This window comes from Ruditapes philippinarum, unplaced genomic scaffold, assembly GCF_026571515.1.
Source record: "Ruditapes philippinarum isolate M1 unplaced genomic scaffold, ASM2657151v2 ctg2078_1_1_1_1, whole genome shotgun sequence".
Classification (NCBI taxonomy): Eukaryota; Metazoa; Mollusca; class Bivalvia; order Venerida; family Veneridae; genus Ruditapes; species Ruditapes philippinarum.
Window position 1 is genome coordinate 92,569 of NW_026853612.1, and position 15,953 is coordinate 108,521.

Sequence of the window (15,953 nt, forward strand, 5' to 3'; positions counted from 1 at the left end):
CGGTGTCTTAAAATATGTACATGTCAAATACATATATAATCATCTCAATGTATTGACAGACATCTGAGAGCATCAAACATTAACCTTTGATATGTATTACTTTATAAGGATAAGTAACGATAAAATATGATATTATTCACGTATGATATAAAAAAACGAATATAAGATATAAAAATCTGAAATGGCCGCTCACTTGACCTTGACACAAATATAATACCCAGCATTCCATCTGAAGTACTGACAATAAGGAAGACATCGTAGATTTTAAATGACGATGGAACAGCGACATAACACACTACCATGTCTTATTACAACAAAGACCATTACAACAAAAACAACAACAACATGAATTCGTTTCATTAAAAGAAATACAACAAACGGTTGATACTTGGTGTAGATTTGGTGACAAAAATGCAGTCACGAAACGTATTATTCACATTTTAGTACAGTGCTTACGTGCAAGAAGAAGTTGATTTTTTAATTTATATTATCAACTTTTCGTTTTGTGTTTGTTTGTTTTTTCTTTTAAGTCATCATTATTTACATTTCGCCCGGGATGGAGATTTTTACGATATTGTATGTGCTGACATTAAATTATATTGCAACCGAAGCCTACGAAAGAGGTAAGTGACAATTATAAAGTATTGCAAAATTTGAGAAAAATAATGTTAGTTTATTCTTAAAGTCGACATACTTTAAAGACAATGCTTTTTCATGTAAATTGTTTTTCATAGCTTTTCCGCTTGAATTGTGCTACCAACAAGATGCAGTAGTTATGCAATAAATATAATCTTTGTTGAATTTCGAGTTCGCACAAGTTGCATCAATTGTTGTTGTTTTTATAAATGTAGAAGCTATTCTTTTTAAGTGGATGTGAGAAAAGTAAGTCAAATAATTTGATCACTGTTATTTTGTATGGGTAAGTACGTGTAGAACGTGAAATTTAATTTAAATGCGATCTTATGAAATCATGAGTTAATCAGTTTTAAACAACATTTAATTTTGAAATCTTATAATATATTTTTGCGCTACATATAGTTTTTAATTATTTCTTTTGACTTACTGTTGTGAACAACACTTAAAAGGTTATTTACAAAGATATTGTCCATAAAAAGAAAGCACGCTTTTAGGGAGCTTGTTTATTTTAAAGGAATTATAAAACATGTCACAAAAGTAGTGCTTCTCTTTGACAGCTTGTATACATGTAAAGGAACCAAAGATTGTGACGCCAAACCACGTGATACTTTTGTCGTCATTCGAGTAACGTGCACAATTGAAAATTCCATATCATTTCATATGATCACAGACACCATATTATATAATGCGACCATGTTTTGAACCTATACCAGTCTATGATTCTAGAAAATCTAAAACTTAACATTCCTGAGTTGCGTTTCATAGAAAGTCTTAGAACCTAATCTGAGACAATTTTGCGTTTAAAAGTAAAATGTCCAGACTTATTAGTTTAAACATATTTTATTGCATTTAATACATGTTTACAAATATAGCATACAAATAAAGTATATATATATCAAAATGCAAATGGGTTGGGCAACAAGTTCTCACAACATTAGATTAAGCCCTTCCCAGAACTTATGAGACCCTATGTTATGATTCTTTCAATTTTTTAGTAGCAATGCAGATGGGCATTAACACATCGTGAATTAAATTGAATGTCATTGTATTTCTTAACTTTTCTCAAGAGAACGAATTTATTCTTAGCCTAAAGAATTTGACCAAATATTGAAATATTTAGTTGAAATGGTCTTAAATGGTCTGAAAGTTAGCATTACGTCCTAAGCTTTAGGAAACACTTAGGACTTCCTCTATGAAACGCAGTTCCGCCATGTAATGTGCAGTCAATAAAAAAGAATAGTGAGTGCTTTCCGCTGCTCCATGAGTCTTTAAAAACGAACTCTATATTTTTCCGGGACACTTTACCTACATGTACATTCCCACAGAAGGAATGTGTAGGCGGCGTTAACTGTTTGAGAAAAAATATAGACTCCTTATCAAAGGATGCATGAATTTAAAAATTAGTAAAGAAGTTATAGGAAAATCAGTATTAATATGCTAATATGAATTACTTTTTGCATGCTGGTATTTTGAAACGTTGTTTATACATTTTTGAATTATAAGTGCCTTTACCACAATTTATATGAACAGACCTTCCATTATTGACTTTAAGGTAAAAAAATCTGAAAATGGCAAACTGTTTCAATATATGAAGATGTACCTTACCCGAAAACCTAGGCGACAACAGCTCTTAATACTTAATATACTGAGTTGCAAAACAAAGTGTTCGCTTGGTTACATGGAAAGTTTGCATACTGATTTAAGCAAAATATTTGCATTATATACCATGACTTGTTTGGACGTTATCAGCATGTCATCAAAAATCTTGAACTTTTATTTTTTGGTATAAATGCAATAACATAGAGAATGAATGTATTGGATCAGTTAATAATAAAAGCATAATAATATTAACTGCCGTTTTTAAAAAATTTTTAAAATTCCAAGTTTCATTTCGTAAAATGCCATAATATTGCACGTTTTTCGCGCGCGACAACGATGCGTTACTATTTATAGAAAATGAGAAGAAGGCCTCGTTGTAATTTAAGTTCATCAGAAATGAAGCAAAATTAGTTAAGGCAACAAAATGATAGGCATGAAGGAAGATTTTTAAGTGCTTAATGTTTTCTTAAGGATTCGGTAGCAAACATGATTTAAGGATTTGTTTTGTTTGTTTTTTTCTGGCTTTAAGCCGATTTTAAGACATGTTTGTTTATATCTCGGCGTCAATCAGCCTAATCAGCTTTAGATTTGATGTCCGAGATTAACTGTCAAAGAGAAATGTGAAGGTCAGAGCATCTGTGAACTTAAATGTGCTTGGACGATTATCAAACTTGCATCAGAATTGTGAAAACTTTTAAAATTTACCATTGCTAAAACAGCATATTCAACAGTCTACCGTTTTCCGGTATATACCGGACAAGGCGCTTGAATGATAAAATGCTAAATTCTTGCCTTTTACCCAACGGAACGAACTTTAAAAGGTCTAATTCATCTGTTCACATCGATTTAAGTATGATAACGAATGAAAAATGTAAAAATCGACGGGAAAAAAAAGATATTTGTCTATATTGTGATGCGCATGAACAACTATCCACGAGTTTTACTTTGACGTCTGTTGAAGCTGGGAGGACTGAAAAAGTGCTGCAGCACCACACTTAATACCGGACAAGGCGCTTGAATGATAAAGTGCTAAAATCTCCCCATTTTAAAACCGCCGCAATGCACTAAAGATGTCTAATTCATCTGTTAACACGGATTTATATATCAAGATAAATGTAATGAATGAAAAATGTAAGAATCTGCAAAAAAAGAAGATATTTTTCTATTTTGTGATCATCATTTCGGCAAGCGTCCAACACTGTACCCAGATAGTATGAACTTGTTTATACTCTGTACTTAGTTACGGCCATTTGTTATCATGTCAAACACTTTCTTTTCAAATGTTTAACACTTATGTCTTACAAATGACTGATGCATGAAGTTTTTCCTCTGATTTATCTCAGTAGTTTATGTTTAACCTTGACAGACAGTTCGGCAAACATCGTGATTTTCCGTATCAGATATATGCTGCTGGCTCTTTGTCATTTCAATTGTTTTGACTTTGCACTATATAACATCGGGAAATTGCCAAATTGCCGAACTTTGCCGATTTTTATCGAGTTTATAATGATTTCTTTTACCTAAATCATATTGCGTCATTTATTTAAGTGGGACGTGCGGCCAACTGTCCAAAGTTTACGGACGGTGATTTCCCGGGCTTAAAGGTAATAAAATATCGACGGAAAGGCACCAGAGCACAGTTTAGATGTCGAAAGAAATTTCTAATGTATGGTCCAAGGTTTGCCACATGCCAGTCGGACGGGACGTGGAGCAATGAACCGCCACTTTGTACCAGTAAGTTCTTCTTCTGAATCTAATCCATCTTTTCAAAGAAACTCTGTAATTTTATCTCATATAGCATATCTTTCTAAACCTAGAAAAAAAAACCCCAAAAAAAACAAAAAAAACCCCACCTCATTCAATTTTTTTTCGAATTTCGTTTCATTTTTTACATTGCATTTCGCAAATAAATATTATTTCATGTGTTTATAACAAGTATTTTAGTATATGAGAGATGCACTTAAAATATCTCGAAACACGTACTTCTAATATAAAACTTGTTATGATTTGCTAATAAACAGCGATGAAAACGTATAAATTTATAATTTTAGAGACAGGCTGCGTTCCCCTTGATCCTAGTCAGGTTACAAATCTTGATATGGAAGTTGTAAAAGGTGCTGTCGTAAAATTTTCCTGCCTTAATAATTACTTACTGATCGGCGACACACTGGCGTACTGTAATGGGAAAGATTGGAGCGCTCCACTACCTAGATGTGCCGGTTAGCTTTTCGTGCACATATTGCATGCAAGCATAAAAAATAATTTGCTTAAGGTATCTTAATCATGTAAGATAAGAAAAAATAATCTTAAATATTCCTTTTCGGGATTTTACCAAACATTTTTCAGCATTTCCTTTCCTACTTTATTTTGGCGTTGATTATATTTCTGCATAAGTCTTATGTTTAGGCCTGTAATGAACTGAGATGTTTGAATTAGAATATGCTTTCACCAAATTTCTCGTCTGCTTTTATTTTTATATGACCTGGGGCATGATATGAATTATGTCTCGGGTAATGTCAACGTCTAGAGAAAATGATTTAATTAACAGTCAAATTTCATCATAATCCATTTTAACGTTACCACATACGATGATTGCTTATTGGGTAATATCATTTCAGGGGCGCAGATCACTTTCAGCAGTTGCATCAGAAAAAAGGAACTTTTCGCTAACTTGTATCAGTTCGCATTTTAAAATGTTGTATATTGATATGTTAGGTTTCATTTATAACAAAACTGATATAAATTAATTTAAATAAATTAACAGCACCCCACGAGCTAACAGAATGTGATTTTGAGGATGATCTTTGTGGTTGGAAACAAGATGACGACGAAGAACAGGACTGGATTCTGAATGTTGGAGCAACCCAAACCGGAAATACTGGTCCTAAACATGACCATACTTTAGGAGACACCGGAAATGGTATTTTTGCTTTTGCCTAACATACATACGTAACTGTGGCAGTTAGAAACGTCATATGATGCAAATACTGTAAACCATTGACTTGATAGCTTTAAGCAAACAGTAAAAGTTGCTTTTGCGGTTGTATAAACTAAATTCATAGACAAACTTGTCTCAACAAGCTTAGATCATGGCTTGGTATGTGTCAGTAACCTAGATAAGAGTCTTTCAAACCCCGTCTAGATCATATATATTGTTCAATATTTTAGGGCATTACCTGTACTTTGAGACGTCGAATCCTACGATGACAGGTCATCAAGCTAATTTACTTTCACCCATGTATACAGAAGATCTCAGCCCAATGTGTTTCGATTTCTGGTACCATATTCTGGGCCCGGATGAGAAAGGACGTAAGTGTGAAGGTTTTACTTGTGTTGTTTGTTTGTATATTTGTTTGCTTGATAAATTATATGTTCTTCCACTCTTCCAGTCAGAATATATACCCTGGGCACTTCGTTGTCGACTTGTTATGGTCACTAGCTTCGAATCATTGGTCACTCGATTCTGTAGTATCAAATTTTGCACTTGCAAAGGGTCCACTAGACACATTCCCGTGGGTGAGCTTTTCAACTTGCTTACGGATTGTCGGTGGTTTTACTCGTGTGCCTCCTTGTGTCATAAACAGTTTACGTAAAAGCTTACACTAGTACAGGGAAATTTTTAAATCATTTTTATAACTCAGAATGTTTAAAGTCATCATTACATATAATGTATATGCTCAGATAATATTTAAAATAGTTCGATGTGAATTTATAAGAATTTAATTCATTTCTTATGTTAAAAAGTCTAAAGTGTTATATTTCGTATTTGGGATGAAGCTAACTTTACTACAACGATGTCAGAAATAAAGCACAATCGTTTACCTCACATATTAACCAGCTTTGTATTAAAAATTACACTTTTATTTTCAAGATGTTGGCTCCCTAGAAGTGTTTGTTTTAGACCAGTCCCAATATATAGACGACGACGATGTAAAGCCGTTATTCTATATAGATGGAAATCAGGGCGACCAATGGCATCGAGGCAATATTTTTATAGAAAAGCAGGACGAACCTTTCCAGGTTAAATATTTTATCCTATCTAAACATAATAAAATGTTATCTATGTGATGCTAAAAAAATTTAAACGATTGGCACGGTTAAAGGATGGGACCGGAGCGACAGAATATAACTTTTTAAATTGTTTAAGTTGTTTTCTTATAAGCGTCTAACTGACTTAGACGGTGATCTACTTTTCGTATGCGCGCGTGGTTTTTTTTTTTTTTAAACCAAAAAAAAAATGGAAATCTGCTTATATTTCAAAAGTATGTATGTAAAGAACTTTCAAATGATATAAGAATCTAAAAAAATCGATCCACAAATAAAAAAATTATAATAATTTAAAGATTCTGCTGCTAAATAATGCATATGAATATTAACTCTTTATGCCAACCGGTAAACTATATATGTATGCAAATAGTGTATTTAGCTATTTTACAAATGGTGTATTTATCTTTTTTAAAAATGGTGTATTTATCTTATTTACAAATGGCGTATTTATCTATTTTACAAACGGTGTATTTATCTAAATTACAAATGGTGTATTACCTATTTACAAATGGCGTAATTATCTATTTTACAAATGGCGTATTTATCTATTTTACAAATGGTATATTAAGTAGTTACAAATGGTGTATTTAACTAAATGTATACTCAAATGGTATATTTATCTATTTTACCAATTGTGTATTAACTGCATGTAGTTACAAATGCTGTATTCTACTATATGTATATATACATATAATTTACAAATGATGTAACAACTATATACAAATGGTGTATTTTACTGCATGTATAAATCAACAATTTACTAATCGTTTATTTGATTTCACATTTTACAAATGGTTTATTATTAACTACATGTACATATACGAATTGTGTATTTAAGAGGAAAAATATCCCCCTCTAGAGTGACTTTATCGCTAAATAAAATCGCTGTTTGGAGTTCGGATGCCAGTAATTATATCACAAGTTTTATTTTGTTTCAGATTTCAATTGTTGCAACTCGAGCCCGCAGCTACATAAGCGATATTGCCATAGACGATGTTCGTCTCCACAACTGCACCAAGAATACAACTTCTCCTCCAGTTACGAGCAGCTCATCCTCTTCAACCACTACTACATCATCTTCTTCTTCAACATCAGGTACAACAACAAAAACAACAGTAACAACAAAGATAACAGAAATATCTTCACCAAAGACTGCTGTAATTGAAACGACAACAACAACAACAACAACAACTCCAACTGAAACGACAATAAAGAAAGAAACATCAACAACAAAATCTCCGGAAACAACGATCATAAATACAAGCAAATCAGAAACCAATAAGCCGGTTATAACTTCCACTGAATCAACAACTGTTGTGAAGACGTCATCGCTACCACACACGCCACAAACCGCTACATCATCGCCAAAAGTAACTATGGAACGCCAAACAAGTCAAAGCACACCAAATCCATCTTTCACAGAAACTACGATGAGACAGACAAGAACAATTCAACCGGAAATGAAAACGACGCCAACTAGACAAGCGACTACTCAATCAACGAAGAAAGTTAAAACACCTGGTCCGGACACCACAGGTTTTTATTTATTTGGCTGTTATATATATCTTTCAATGATAACAACAACAAAAGGGAGAAATTTTGAAAAATTGTCTAAATGTAGTCTAAATGCATTGCTTTCGCCATCCGCCAATATCGTAATAAATCGGTCATTTTCGGAACTTTTTTTTCTTCTTCACATTCTTCGGTATTCAATAATTTTTAACCGCTTGTAACCAGAATTTAGTACATAGGGATAACGGATTAGTGGTTGTAAATAATATAATGCCTTAGATTTTGGAAAAAAAAAACGTTCCGGAAATAACCGATTTGCTACGATATTGACCGATGAATATTTGGCGGGAAAGCATTACAGTAAGACTATCTTAACAATAACCTTAACGAAATTTATTCAAGAAATAGTCTTTATGTACGCGGTTAAGGTAAATATACTTAGTACATGCCTAAAGTTTCCTTCAAGAAATCATCTTTATGTACGTATTTAAGGTAAATAGACTTAGTGCATGCCTAAAGTTTCCTTGTTAATCTTAATGTGCTATAATCTGATCAATCATACACTATTATTTTACAACCATGCTTTAGACTGTGGAGCATTTTGCCACTTTATAATACTTCAATCCTTTCTAAGTTGTAGCAGGATAAAAAAGGATACTTCTAATGGTTTTACATGTAAAGTAAAATACAAGTATTTTGTTGTTTAGGAAATGTGTGTTGATAAGGGATATAAATCTTCAATGCATAAAACAGTTATGACAACCTTGAAAGTCTTGTATTGCACATTTTATATATATAATTAAATAAATAGACTCTAATAAACAAGTAGACAAAATATACGTAACGAACATTATGCCCCTTGCAAGGGGGAGGACAGGCGAAAGTCACAATATAATACCACTTTGCCATTCTGCCATTCAATTTCATTATTTAATTCGCATGGACAATAAATAAACCCCGTATGCAAGGATCTATCTGAATTTACGTTCAATTTATAAAAAGAGTATGACAGTCTTAAATTTTGGCAGATTTATATTGTATCCTCAACATTTTTCAATTTAAACTTTTAGTTAGTCAACAAAATAACAGTCAATCTTTTGAAAAAATGTAGTCAAATCAGCTAAACTTGACAATGAAAAAACAGCGAATTATCAGTTTCAGTTAATATCTTCATATATTTCTTAGATAATGCAGGGATACCGACGATTGTATCCTCATCTACGACAAGTTCTTCAATCGCTAGCACAAGCTCTTCAACAAAGTCTCCGATTACCTCAACAACCGTCACGTCTTCGACCACGTCAGAAAAATCTTCCACGCCACAACCTACACAAGAGCCAAAGACAACTACAAGAAGTTCTTTAAAGACATCAAGTACATCTCCTACAGATTCTAAGCAAACTAGCACAACAACTGTTTTCTCTGCTAAAACAAGTGCACCAGGAAAATCCTCTTCAACGTCAAAGTCTACCGCTTCAACAACGACGTCATCTTCATTCTCATCTTCTAGTTCATCATCATCTTCTTCGTTTTCAAGTAACAGTAGCAGCAGCACATCTAGATTTAGCTCAAGCTCTACTTCTAACCTCTCTTCAACTTCAAGTTCATCTTTCACAAAAACGACCGATGAGAAGACAGGAGAAACGAAGAGACCATACACTAACATACACAATACAACCACCACAAAAGGAGTGACAATAATAAAAGCCGAAGTCACCAATACAGATACCGGCGGCAAGACGAGTAAATCTGCTAAATCAACAAAACGAACAAATGAGATAACAACCAAATCACCAGACAAACCTAAAGGGGATAAAGACAACTCTATCACAGCGTCTGAAGGTAGATCACAACACCCAGAAGACGATACACTTAAACCTTTAATGATTGGACTTGGTGTTGGAATTGTTTCTGGCTTGATTATAATTGGGGTGATAGCCTATGTTTGTGTTCGTCGTCGAAAGTTTTATACAAGCCGGCACGAAGATGAACTGAAGCCTAAAACAAATTCTGCGTCTCTTCAAAGCCTGAATAATACAAGCCGGCACGAAGATGAACTGAAGCCTGAAACAAATCCTGCGTCTCTTCAAAGCCGCAATAATACAAGCCGGCACGAAGATGAACTGAAGCCTAAAACAAATTCTGCGTCTCTTCAAAGCCTGAACAATACAAGCCGGCACGAAGATGAACTGAAGCCTAAAACAAATTCTGCGTCTATTCAAAGCCTGAACAATACAAGCCGGCTCGAAGATGAACTGAAGCCTAAAACAAATTCTGCGTCTCTTCAAAGTCTGAACAATACAAGCAGGCACGAAGATGAACTGAAGCCTAAAACAAATTCTGCGTCTCTTCAAAGTCTGAACAATACAAGCCGGCACGAAGATGAGCTGAAGCCTAAAACAAATTCTGCGTCTCTTCAAAGCTTGAACAATACAAGCCGGCACGAAGATGAACTGAAGCCTAAAACAAATTCTGCGTCTCTTCAAAGCCTGAACAATGGACATTTCTGTCAAGACGAAGCACACGAATCCGAGTCGTGAATCGTGATGCCATAATGTATTTGCTGTAGTAACTGCGAGTAGAGTTATATGAGTGTGGGGTAACTGCGAGTCGAGATTATTTTAGTATGGTAACAGTCAGTCATGAATTCCCTAGTGTGGTAAATGTTTGACGTATATTAGTTTTGTAAATGAGGTGTGGTAACTGTCAGTTGTTGTAAAACTTATACGTATTTGTGAGTCGCTACAAAAGTGTCGTGGTAACTGTGAGTCGTGTTTGGATGTGTGTGTGTGTGGTAACTGTGATACATGATAAAAAGTTATTTAAAATTCATTTCTAAAAACAACGCGACAATAAAACTGTTATGCTGATTGAAATCTATAATTTAACGTATATATACTATTATGCAATTGTAGGCATGCAGGATTTTATTGAACTTTTGATGAAGGACTGAAGTATTCTATTATTGTCATGGAATACCAGTAGTGATATTTGTCTGTTCTGATGTCAAATATTCTCATGATCTCTTTATCTTACAGAATTAGCTGGTTAAATTTCTGTGTCTGATTAGTAATGAATGTAAATTTTAAGGTTATAATGTTATATTTTTGCAAATTCAACAAAGAAAATTCCCATAGCTAGGCAAAGAGTAAATTTTTGTCTAATTAAAATGATATAACGTTTAAGGACGTGTGTGCGATTTTTCATGCCTTTTTCGTAGATATAATTAAATCTCAGCAACGCTTTTCATATCATACGGCGTCAGTTCTTTAATGTTTGAAATAGGGCGGCCACTATCTTTGATGCCCCTCAATGTAGTATGTAAAGTACGAGCGGGGGTGTGGGGGTGGTGGCGTTTGGTTAAACAATCATATCGGTAGGTATCAAAGAGGACTTTTTGCCTAGCCTCTTTTGCTAGATTTAAGGGCGATGCGGAAGGGGAATAAATGGGAAAATGTACTGTACTATAATGTAATGTACTGCTTTTCACTTTACTATTTCTTCTTTAGACTGCTTTGAAGCGGATAAGATCATTAATGTCTTTTTAAAATAAAAGCCATAATTTTATATACATTTTTGTAGATATTTTATTTGTTAATATTTTGTCATTATTGATATTTCTAGTTATAATATATAACGGAGGAGTGTGGGTTGATACTATACTTATTTTGTGCCAAATATAATGTGACAATTTTAATAATTTTGTACATGTATTAAAAAATAAAAAATGCCACATAACAACAATTTTACACCAAACTTAGGTGTAAATGCACGTGTTAACATGGAAAAACCAGTTTTTGGTAATTCCAAAGTTTGTCATCATTTTTTTGCTAATCTTTTAACTCATATATACGTGTGTTTGACGGTTTTTTGTCCCCCCCCCCCTTTGAGGCCTCAAACAGTGAAAAGTGACCCCAAACACTGTTTTTCGTTTGAGAAATGTTGTTTAAAAACGTGACCACTTTTTCGGCGCCACCTCTCATCAAAATGATACATTAGGGGTTGCCAGAAGGGGGCATATTGGGGGGGGGGGTGGGGAAGGGGGGGACTACCCCCCTCATCGCCAAAAGAGTTTTTGGACATGTGACAGGCTAAAATGGCATCAGGTCGCTGAAAAGCCTTTTACTCCATCTCAATTCATTGAGAATTTGCAGCACTTTAAAATCAGTTTTTTTTTTTGAAAAAAAAATAACGCAAAATAGTGATTTTTTCGCAATTTTTAGACGCCCCCCGTTGCCATGGTAACAGGAAATTTACGATTGAGCATTGCTGTTACAGAGGCTATGGTCCAGCCAACATTTGTGCCAAGTTTCATCAGTATTAAAGTATTGTTTTGTAGTTTTTATAGCACGTTTGAACTTTTAACAGGAGGCTTTCCAATGATTATAATATGCTCATGGGGTAAAAGGGTAAGAAAACTTCATCAACTCAAGTAACTCACATGAAAACGAGTGATCTCCCTTGTTTATATCAAATAACATATAAACAGCAAATATGATAATGTCTCATTTTAAGAGTATTATATATGTTTTTAAGAGAGCATTAAAATGATATAGCAAAAATTTGTTATATATTAGCTAAAATTTGGAGACATGTATTACAATGCCTTTGTACATACAATTTAGATCGCTTACTTTTTTTTCTTTTTTATGCTTTTTTTCATATTTCTCATTTGTTCTAAAGCATTTATTTATTGCCAATTTTATTAATTAACTACATGTACTTATAATATTTCACATTTAATCTTCGGATATCTATTCTTAGCCACATTTTGTAACTTATATTGTACATGTATACCAATAAATGTCAGACTGTGATTGTTTAGAAACTGAGAATATTTTGTTTCATTTATGCAACCTGTCGGCGTCTTCACATAGACCGAGTTAAAACAAAATGGGTGCCATTTTCAGTTTCTTGCAGATATCTATTTCATTTTTTTTGCTTTATTAGCCAATCAAATTACTTCAAATGCGGGCTTGATTATCGGGGCCGAATAAGTGATATAGATATTGGCCCTGTTTTAAGGCAGGCCATCGTGTTATTGAACGTGGCAGGTGCTTTTTTTATAAGACAAATAACGTATAGTTATTTAAAAATGATAGTTAACCGAAAACTAAGCCCAGTTCTAACTTCTGGGAATACAATCAAGCTACTGCGATAGGCCTTTTTAGTAGTCTCTAGTCTCAGAGCATACACTCAATCTGACCAATCCGACGGTGATATGCCTTTTTTGATAGTTCTTAACCAAAAACTAAACCCGGTTCTAGCTTCTGGAATACAATCAAACTGAAAACAGCTACGACGTTAGGACATTTCTTAGTTTTTCTTCACGGAAAACCAAAATCCTTTGTAGCCTCAGGGAATACAGTCAAGCTGATCAAACTCACGGTGATAGGCATTTTATGTGATTCTTAACGGAAAACCAAGAACCTTTCAGGCCTTATGGAAAACATTCAAGCTGACCAAACCCATGGTTATAGGTTTGGATAGTACATCTTAACGGAAAACCGAGCCCAGTTCTAGCCTCAGGGAATAAAGTCAAGCTGACCAAACCCACGTTGAAAGGCCTTTTTTGTAATTCTTAACGAAAAACCAGAGACCTTTCTAGTCTAATGGAATACAGTCAAGCTGACCAACGAAAGGTGGTATGCCTTTTTAGTAGTTCTTAGTGGAAAACAAAGCCCACTTCTCGCCTCAGGGAATACAGTCAAGATGACCTTACCCACCACGGTGATATGCGTTAAAAGTAGTTCTAAACGGAAAACCAAGCACCTTTCTTTCCTAAAGGAATACAGTCAAGCTGACATAACCCAAGCTGACAGGCTATTTTAGTAGCTCTCAACGGAAAACCAAGAACCTTTCTAGCCTTTTGGATTACAAGCAAGTTGACCAAATCTACTGTGATAGGCCTTTTTAGTATAATTATCTTAACTGAAAACCCAGCCCGATTGGATCCTCAAGAAATACAGTCCAGCTGACCAGACGCACGGGGATAGACCTTTTCAGTAGTTCAAAAAGGGAAAATCAGAACCTTTTAAGCGTCAGGAAATACAATTAAGCTAACCGAACCCACGGCGTTTTGTTTTGCTTTTAATCGAAACCAAGTCCGGTTTTCATGGAAAACAATCAAGCTGACCAAACCCACGGTCATAGACCTTTTCAGTAGTTCCTTACGGAAAACTAAGTCCTGTTCTAGCTTCAGGGAAAATATTCAAGCTGACCAAACCCACATGATATGCCTAAATAGTAGTTAGTTGTTGACGAAAAACCAAACACCTTTCGTGCCTTAGGGAATAAACTAAACTTGACCTAACCCAAGGTGAAAGGCTATTTTAGTAGTTCTTCGCGGAAAACCAAGAACCTTTCTAGCCTCTGAAAATACAATCAAGCTCACCAAACACACGGTTATAGACCTTTTTAGTTGTTTTTACGGAAACCAAGAACCTTTCTAGACTCATGGAATATAGTCAAGCTGACCCAAACCCCACGGTGATAGGCCTTTTTAGTAGTATTTTACGAAAAACCAAGAACCTTTCTAGGCTCATGGTTAGGGTTTTAGGCTTTACAATATGTGCTGAAGCCCTTCTAAACTTAAACAAAATCAAATTTTCAAAGGATTTGGTCAAATGGGGTTTAAAGTTGGGCTCGAGATAATGATGTTTTTTCAACGCTTTATATACAGAAAGAACAAATCGCTGGTCCAAAAAATAACCAAGCCACACGGAAATCTCCTGGACATATTGTTTGGGTAAGGGCTTCAGGCCTTATAATGTACAAAGAACAACCTCGAATGTACACAATCGAATTTTCAACGGCATTAGTCAAATGGTTTTTGAACGGTAGGCTCAACAATGTCAAAAAATGACCATGCCACGCGGAAATCTCCTGGACATTTTACTTGGTTTAAGGTTTAGGCCTTGTAATGTGCAATGAAGACCCTCAAAAATTGCACAAAATCGATTTTGAAATAGAATTAATTAATGGTTTTTCAACAGTTGACTCGAGAATATGATGCGTTTTTTACGAATTTTCTTAAGACTATATATAATTAAAAATCAAATCACAGGTCCAAATAGCAACAATTGACTTGGATCGCTTGCACTTATTTTCCTAACGTTAGATCTCTGAGCCTTTGAAACTTATTTATCTGTGAAGAAGGTCCTTTTAACAAATAAAATCTACTAGATGTTTTTAAGTTCGACTATTCGATAAGAATAAGTAGAGCTATTGTAGTCACCCGGGCGTCGGCCTCCGCGTCGGCGTAACCACTTATGTTAAAGTTTTTGTAATACCTCAAATGTTTCAGGGCGTCGGCGTCCGCGTCGGCGTAACCACTTATGTTAAAGTTTTTGTAATACCTAAAATGTTTTCAAAGTCCATTGACATATGCTTTGAAACTTTGCACAACTTGTTCGCGATCATGACCCAAACCTGTAGACAGGAGGAGGTAACTGTATCAAGCATTTTGACAGAATTATGCCCCTTTTTCGACTTAGAATTTACGATACAGTTTTTGTAATGCCTCAAATATTTTCAAAGTCCATTGACATATGGCTTTGGACCTTTGTACACTTGTTCACAATCATGACCCCAACCTGTAGACAAGGGAGGTAACTATATCAAGCATTTTGACAGAATTGTGCCCCTTTTTCGAATTGACATTAAGTTTTTGTAATACCTCAAATATTTTCAAAGTCCATTGACATGTTGGCTTTGAAACTTTGCACACTTATTCATCATCATTACCCAAACCTGTAGACAGGTAAAGGAAACTGTGTTAAGCATTTTGACAGAATTATGCCCCTTTTTCGACTTAGAAATATCGTTAAAGTTTTTGTAATACCTCAAATATTTGAGTCCATTGACATATGACTTTGAAACTTTGCACACTTGTTCACAGTCATGACCCCAACCTGTAGACAGGGGAGGTAACTATATTAAGCATTTTGACAGAATAATGCCCCTTTTTCGACTTAGAATTTACATTAAAGTTTTTGTTATACATCAAATATTTTCAAAGGCCAATGACATATGGCTTTGAAACAAGTAGAAATTTTATAGTCTTCTTTTAGAGATAATAGGGCTCTTTTCCCAATCATATCTGTAATAGGATTTAAAAAAAATTTTCTTTTTTTTCAATTTTTACTTTTAACAAAAAA

General features: G+C 34.5%; 1 protein-coding gene across 1 annotated transcript; it reads left to right on the forward strand.

The window, feature by feature from the left end:
• Window positions 1-310: 310 nt before the first annotated feature.
• Window positions 311-11,970, forward strand: LOC132737355 (mucin-2-like). Its single transcript, XM_060724626.1, has 8 exons — window positions 311-623; window positions 3,784-3,969; window positions 4,287-4,454; window positions 5,000-5,155; window positions 5,404-5,544; window positions 6,107-6,255; window positions 7,221-7,818; window positions 8,980-11,970. Exons 1-8 carry the CDS (start codon window positions 557-559, stop codon window positions 10,332-10,334), a joined length of 2,820 nt encoding a protein of 939 aa, XP_060580609.1. The 5' UTR covers window positions 311-556; the 3' UTR covers window positions 10,335-11,970.
• Window positions 11,971-15,953: the final 3,983 nt, after the last annotated feature.

Coding starts and splice junctions, on each gene's coding strand:
- LOC132737355 (XM_060724626.1), top strand. CDS start 557: ATGGAGATTTTTACGATATTGTATGTGCTGACATTAAATTATATTGCA. Junction 4,455..4,999: donor TCCACTACCTAGATGTGCCG/GTTAGCTTTTCG, acceptor ATAAATTAACAG/CACCCCACGAGCTAACAGAA. Junction 5,545..6,106: donor GGGCCCGGATGAGAAAGGAC/GTAAGTGTGAAG, acceptor TTTATTTTCAAG/ATGTTGGCTCCCTAGAAGTG.